Consider the following 8,390-nt stretch of genomic DNA (forward strand, 5'->3'; position numbering starts at 1 on the left):
ACTAAAACCACACCTAAAATGATATAAAAATATGATTTATAGCAAATGCATTTCTACAGTATATTCTAAATATACCTGGTTTTAAGCCATTAAGTCTATAGGCAGAATCTAGAGTACTCCTTTGTTATGATAAGTAGCTTCAAAAGCATAATGAGTACACCTAAAGCCTTTAGAATGGGGAATTCTAAAGGGAGAAAGAGCAACTATGATACACATAGAGTCCTTGATTTTAAAGATTTCTCTGAAAGTCTTAGGGCAATGCAAAGATTTGATATGTACAGTCTGTTCTCCACTTCTATTCCAATCAAGATAGTGAGTTACTCTTTACAAGAGTTCACTGACACATGCGGAGACTCACACATTCCTCAAACTGCACTGGAAAACTGAAGATTAAATGTGGTCTTCTGTCTGATGTTCTGTCTGTAACAATAATAGGGCAGATGTGAGTGTGCAAGTCTGTGTGTGTGTGCACATGCATGCATGCCTGTACAAGTACTGTTGGAGGTGAGGTGGTGGACAAATTGATGAAAGTAGTCTTTTAAAAATTCAATTTAGATAAATGGGGCAAAAATTAGATGTATATTTGTATATGTTTCGTGTGTGTGTACATTTCCTGAAGTCATATTTAAAGAGTTTAGATTTTAGTTGCTGCTTTTTCTCTCTCTCACTCTTTCGACTTGTGTATAGTCCGTTTTGTGCTGCTATAAAGGAAATATGTGAGGCTGTATAATTTATAAGAAAATGGGTTTATTTGGCTTATGGTTTTGCAAGCTGTACTAGAAGCATGGCATCAGAATCTGCTTCCAATGAGGGCCTCAGGAAGGTTACAATTATGGTGGAAGGTGCAGGAAAGCTGGCATGTCAGATGGCAAGAGTGGGAGTGAGAGGGAGGGCAGGTGCTAGGCTCTTTTTAACAGTCAATTTTCACTTGAACTAACAGAGGGACAACTCATTCATTACCCCAGGGAGGACACCAAGCCAGTCATGAGGGATCTGGCCCCGTGACCCAAACACCTCCCACTAGGCCCCACCTCCAACACCGGGAGTCACATTTCAACATGAAATTTGGAGGAGACAAATATCCAAACCATATCAACCAGTTCCTATTTTTTTTTTTGTCAGACATTTTGCTAGATACAGAGTATAAATTGATAGGGACTAAAGCCTGTCTGTACTTCTTGATGCCATGCAGATGTAGGCACTGCTCTTTCACACTCAGTTGAGCTCTCACAATTGATAAATTGTAACTGCACATTAAAAAAGTGGAGTGAGGGGGTGGGGACAAGAAGCCACTTTTTTCACATTGGCCTACTTCTTGACACACATTCTTAAAAGCGAATTTGGCTATATTAACCTACAATTAATAATTTCTCAATTGTTCCTTATGAATATGTGTCTCATTTGCTTTCATCATATAAACTTCTGTCACTTCTGAAAATTACTGGTAACAAAAATGAGGTAGTATGATAATGAAACTGTCTAGAATAAAAAATCATGCTATTAAATACTACCTCAATTAAAGTCCTATTGAACAAGGATGGGACTATGTTTCCATTTGGGCTATTTTATAATGAACAATTGCTAAATAAGTCAACATGTTGGTGATTTACATCTTTTTTTTCAAATATCAAATGTATAGAAAGGTGAACTTCTAGTTCCTCAATCCCCATTCCTCATCAACATTTTTTGGGTATTTTTCTGCAAACATATTTACATAAATATCTTTTTAAAAGTTTCTTACCCACTGGCATTTTACAAATATATATATGGCATAAAGTATATAATAACAAAGCCAACATTTGTATGCTAGCTTAAGAAATATAACATCAATATATGCTCATAATTAGAGAAGAAATGGTAATAATTTAAATGTATAATCACAGAAGGATGTATAAATACATTTAACTTGCTTTGTCAGTCAGTTTATCTTGGGCATTTTTGCTATCCACCTTTGAACACTGCCATCTGGCTCTTGTCTAGGAAATATATATATAAATATATGTGTATTCAGGTAAAGGATAGTCTCCTGGTACCTAAAGTACTGTTGAGGAAAGATTTGTTTTATTTATTGTGTGAGGTATAGTGTTTTTAACCCAGCTATAATTTAGTAAATGTAAATAGAATCTATAGAATTAGTCAATGTATTAATTATATTAATAAAGCAGTTACTAGAGTAACTGTGATATACTAATAATATACAATTAAATGGTTTCCATGTTCAATAAAAATTGAGTAAATGTCAATAGTGAAGATTCTGAAGGTGAATAGCAAAACTCAATGGTAAGAACAGTGAGAAAATGAAGCAATCTAGCCAAGAGCTAACCTTTTTGTGGACTTTTGTAACATGTAAGTTCTATTCTCAATCATTGGTGTTAGCCTACTCCTCTAATCTAAGAGCATTTTGATTACTACAGAGAGTTCAGCATAAAATATAAATGTCCTTTTGTATCTGTGGGGAATTGGTTCCAGTATCCCCTGCAGATATCAAAATCTATGCATACTCAAGTCCCTGCAGTCTGCCCTGTGGAACCTGTGGATACAAAAAGTTGACCCTCTATATCCATGGATTTTGTGAACACTGTATTTTTGATCTGCATTTGGATGTAAATTCAGAACCTATAGATACAAGGGGCAACTGTATTTATTGAAAAAAAGCCCATGTATAAGTGGACCCTTGCAGTTCAAACCCATGTTGTAACTGTAATTATTTTATATATTATAGGGAATTTATTCAAATTTAATAATTCAGAAATTAGTGACTGAATAATAATCTCTGTAGCATATGGTCTATCTGAAGGATACATAATTCCTTTGTATTGTCTGAGCGTGTTTGGTTAAGTTCAGCCAACAAGTTGGGAATGCCTATCACTAGTAAACGTTTGATTCATGACAGTTGTGACCATTTTTTAGTCCTTGTTTGTGAATGTGGCTTAGAGAAAGTCTGTCTCATTGGAGGGATAAATTACTTAGCATTTAAAAACCGCTCTACTTGGAAATAGGATCTATAGGGAAGTCAAAGGCTAGTAATATCAGAACATTTTTATAATCCATACATTGTAGAATATTGTCTCTGTCATGGTTAAATATTGGAGCAAAAATGGATGTTTATTTATTAGTCCTACAACTGAGAACTTTCACAAGCCTGGTAGCACCTAAAATCAATCTGAGCTTTGATTCCTTAGCATGAAATAACCAATCAAAAGTTCATTCCATGGCATAAGCCTTATTATGTAGGCAATATTTTAGAGCCCTAAATGCTCAGGCAATCTGATGGTTTAATCAGATAACCATTCTCTCTGTTAGTTCTTTGTGACATAAGCAAATGCTTCTTGTAGAAACTAGCAATTTTAAAAATATCTTTTGAAGAGATGTGTTTCGTAAGTAGAAAAATTTTAAATACATTGTCTTCAATATTTATTCTTAGGTTGGTGAGACCAGATGCAAAAAAGTTTGTACTTCTAAGTCTGATCTGAGATCTAATGACTTCAGCATTGTTGGAAGCTTACCAAGAGATTTTGAATTATCCAATTATGACTGCTATGGAAAACCCATTGAAGTTAACAACGGACTTGGGAAATCTCAGGCTAAGAACAACAAGAAGCCTCCCCCTGCGAAACCTGTTATTCCAACAGCAGCAAAGCGAATTGATCTTTATGCAAGAGCATTGTTTCCTTTCTGCTTCTTGTTCTTCAATGTTATATATTGGTCTATATATTTATGATAAATCTTTTCCATTTGTACAAAATAAAATTCCATTTCATTGTGACCTACTCCTTTCATAAATGCCAATCTGTGAGAACTTTTGAATTTTCATAGCAACATTGCATTTTGGATGCCATTTGATTGTAATAAAACTGTGGCACCTTAATTTTGAATGGCAGCATGATCATGTAATATCTGTGCTCTAATAACGATGTATATATGTATAGTGAACATATTGCTTAGTAACAAATGAAGGACAAGCATACTACATAATATAATCCATACAATTCTCTTCAGTTAGTGTAAACTGCAAATACTACAGATAATTCTGATAATAAAATGATATGCACGCTGAATCCTGCTATGGTCACCATTCTAATGTATGTAGTATTTCAAATTTCCTTCCTTGTAACTTTCAAAGAAAGCCATCTTATTCTTGTAAAATTTTAGATGGTATTATCACAGATTTAAAAAGGTTGTATTACATATTGTTTAAACTTTGTAAGTAGAAATATATCTGTTATAATTATGCAGGCTCTGTGGAGAAATAAAGTTCAAAAAATATTAATTTGTAAAATCAGCTCGTTTTAAAGTGTGCTTGTGTTGTCAAAAATATCAGATAGTAATACACAGTAAGCATTTTTAAACAAAGGGAAACCTATATTTATGTAACTGTATACTGAATTCTGACAAAATAAAAAAAGATACCTTATTGACGAAATATTTAGGATAAACAAAATTCTATTTAATCCACCTTAAAACCTAAATGTATTTTCATGGATTTCATTTGTTGGTACATATTACACAAAACATTGTGCCTTAAAATGAGTCATACATCTTTTAAATTGGAATGCAGTAATAGATACGTGATTTTACATCATTTTTAAGAAACCAAGGGGAAGTAATAAGTTGAAAAAGAAATCCATAACTATTAAAAGATTTTAACTTTTTTATTTTATTAAAATGCTTGCATATTTTAAGTAAAATTAAAAATGTTTTCTGAATTTATTTTTTTATTTGAATATTTTGGGATTAGTTACAAAATATTTAGAGATTAAGTAAATAATAGCTTTGTTTGTGTTAGACTTCACTTCTACTTGTATTTTCTTTCTTGTTAAAAGTCTAGACAATTGAGATTTACTTACTTTGAACTTGTTCCAATCGAAAAGTAAGCACTAAGTCTCATTTTATGAGACCACCATTTCTTAATATCACATCCAGTGCACCTTTGTCTTTCTGCCATATCTGAAATAAAACTATCAGTAATTCACATAGATAAACATAAGACTAAAGAAGTATATTTACATTATCTGGAGAGTTTTGTTGCAGCTAAGAGTTTGTATGGCAAATTCAATAATAAAGTATTGTTTATGCAAATTGCCATATGTAATTCAGTGCTATTCAATTTATTGAAGCCTTGCATTTTTAAAAGATTCTCACTGATTATATTATTTTTAATGGGATATAATCGAATCCTTTGTAGTCCTTCAGCACCCTCTAGTTGTAAAGGTGATATCCGGATAATTTTACAGTGCTACAGGTAACCCTGTTGATGGACCTAATATCTTCTAAGACCCAGGGCAAGAGCATTTTAATGGAACTGTGGTAAGAAAAAAAAAAATGAATAGGATTTAAATCACTTAAAATGTTTACTCGTAATAATTATATTTGCTTATAATCTGATTCCTTTATTTTGGCAAGTTTCATTCATATTAGGGAATTTGATCTAGATATAGAGTTTTAAGTGGAAGATGTACCATATTGAAGACGTATCTCATTATATAGAAATTTATTTGTGGAAAATAGCATAAATGAATTACTTTTCTGTAATATAATATTGCAGCCTCTTAAGACCAATTTTAATACCCAAGTATATATGAATCGCTATCCCAGGATTAAGTGTGTATGTGTAACTACAAATGGAACACTAGAAAAAGATCATAACAAAGAAGTACGAGTGTCTGCTGACAGTTGTTTTATAATTCTTCTAAAAGATTTAGTCACAGAACTCCAGAGTAGTTCTGATCTGTGTGCTTTCAGTATTATATATTTCTAGGAGATTCACAGTATATCTACCTGGAGCATCTGCGGATACCTCAAATTCAGCGTCTTTAAAGTAAAAATTATTATCTCAAAAATCAGGTTCTCTCATTTTTGATTTCTGTTAAAGCCATTACTAATCCAGTTGCCCATGTTAAATTCATCTTCCTTTCTCATACAGTCTGTCCCTTTAAGTATCAAGTCCTATAAATTCTCCCTCTTATACCTATCACCTCCTCTCCATTCCCACTGACACCCTCCTAATTCATTTTCTCATTCTATGTAATCAGACTCTTTCAGCAGTCTACAGTCTCATGCTAATATAACTCTATTTTTGAACTAACTTCATAATTTTTATTTTTTAGTTGCATAGGTAATACCTGAATATGTTGAATATTACAAAACAAACATGTATTTAGAGTCAGTATTTAAAGTTGCTGTCCATAGCCTTTTTCCTTCAAACTATTCTGTCTCTTCCCCAGAGGTCATCATTGTTTTGTATCTATTCAGAACTCATTCTAGGCATTTTCAACATCTATCTAATTTTTAAGTATAAAAGATAATGTAACATAATAAGATATTACCCAAATGGGATTTTACCTTATGTAGGGTTTTGCAATTTTTAAAATTTAACATGTCCTAGAGTTTTTTCCAAGTCCTCACCTGGGACATATTAGGTGTTCATAAATTGAGCTTCTGCTATTATTATATAGGATGAATATGTCTTAATTTAATTTCTTTTTAAGTAAAAACTTAGTTTGTTTTTCCTCCAAATACAAAATAGAGTTGCAATAAATGTCTTTGTGCACAAATACATATATTTCCATGAGGCTGATGCCGAAAGCAGAGTTGCTAAATTGAAAGATAAGTGTCTATTAAATTCTGATAGACTCTCATTTTCTCTCTAAAAAGCTACTAAAGTAGCTTTTCATCATGATATGCCCAAATTCCCACAGTAGTAATCTCTTAGTCTAAAGTTGTGGATACATTACTTTTCTTTTTTAAATAATCTTTTTTGACATTGTCTCAGACTTTCAAAAATATTGAAAAAAAATCTAATGAAGAATTTGTTTACTCTTCACCTAAATTCCCCAAATGTAAATACTTCCTCATACTTACTTTATTTTTCTCCCTCTACTGTGTGTGCATGAGATATTTTATTTTGAAATATTAAAATTGCGGATATGATGTTTCTTTACCTCTACACACATTAGTGTTTCCTAAAATACAAGAGCATTTTCTTTCATAACCATAGTAGAACAAGATATCAATATCAGGAAGTTAACATTGATAAAATGCTAGAATCTAGAGAATTAATTCAAATTTCCCAATTGTTCCACTATTTTTGGCTGTTGTTCAGGGTTCATTCCAGGATCATGTTTAATTTTCTGATGTTAATTTCTGTAAAATAGAGCTGTGATCGTGGCATTCTGCTCAAACATCTTTAGTGTCTTCTTTTGTCACATGAACTAAGTAAAAAATCCTCTCTCATATGAAATTATCCCTATTAAATGTTTAGCTTATCTTTGCAGATATTTCTCACACTACTACTATTCTCATATCCTAAACTCTTCTCAAACTGATTTTGACTGTTTTATATCACATTTAGTAGTGATTGGAGTACTAAGTTCAGCCAGATCCTTTTCTTTGAAGTAAGTGGTTAATTTTACATTTCACAATTTCTTTCAAGTGGACCAGGCTTGGATGTTAAGTGTCTTCAAATAATTATTTTAACTAATATGTATTTATTCAACATTAGGTATTTTTACTTTTTTTATTGATACACAATAGATGTACATATTTTGAGGGCACATGTGATAATTTGATACCTTTGCATAAAATCAGTTCAGGGTAATTAGGATATTCATCACCTTAAATATTTATCTTCTTTATGCTAAGAACATTAGAATTGTTCTCTTTCAGCTATTTTGAAATGTAAAATAGATTAATGTTAACTCTAGACACCTTATTGATCTATTAAATACCAGGCCTTATTTCTTCTAAATGTATGTTTGTTCCCATTAATTAACCTCTCTGCATCCACTCCTCCCTGCTAACCTTCCTGGCTTCTGGTAACCAGCAATCTACTCTTTTTTTTTTTTTCAATCAAAATCAAAACTTTTTATTTTATTATTTTTATTATTTATTTATTTATTTATTTATTTATTTAAATTATTATACTTTAAGTTTTAGGGTACATGTGCACAATGTGCAGGTTAGTTACATATGTATACATGTGCCATGCTGGTGCGCTGCACCCACTAACTTGTCATCTAGCATTAGGTATATCTCCCAATTCTATCCCTCCCCCCTCCCCCGACCCCACAACAGGCCCCAGTGTGTGATGTTCCCCTTCCTGTGTCCATGTGTTCTCATTGTTCAATTCCCACCTATGAGTGAGAATATGCGGTGTTTGGTTTTTTGTTCTTGCAATAGTTTACTGAGAATGATGATTTCCAATTTCATCCATGTCCCTACAAAGGACATGAACTCATCATTTTTTATGGCTGCATAGTATTCCATGGTGTATATGTGCCACATTTTCTTAATCCAGTCTATCATTGTTGGACATTTGGGTTGGTTCCAAGTCTTTGCTATTGTGAATAATGCTGCAATAAACATACGTGTGCATGTGTCTTTATAGCAGC

The 8,390-nt window shown here is 32.4% G+C and overlaps 1 protein-coding gene across 4 annotated transcripts in view; it reads left to right on the top strand.

Annotated features, from left to right (window-relative positions):
* The window catches only part of GLRB (glycine receptor beta), a 97,525-nt gene extending 92,442 nt beyond the window's left edge, over positions 1-5,083 (top strand). For all 4 annotated transcript variants that reach the window (XM_016952446.4, XM_517504.8, XM_003310540.7 and 1 more), the window contains one exon: positions 3,425-5,083. In XM_016952446.4, the coding sequence (XP_016807935.1) occupies positions 3,425-3,721 (297 nt within the window). In that variant the 3' untranslated portion in view covers positions 3,722-5,083. The remainder of the gene's footprint in view (positions 1-3,424) is intronic.
* Positions 5,084-8,390: the final 3,307 nt, after the last annotated feature.

This window comes from Pan troglodytes, chromosome 3 (assembly GCF_028858775.2).
Source record: "Pan troglodytes isolate AG18354 chromosome 3, NHGRI_mPanTro3-v2.0_pri, whole genome shotgun sequence".
NCBI lineage: Eukaryota > Metazoa > Chordata > Mammalia > Primates > Hominidae > Pan > Pan troglodytes.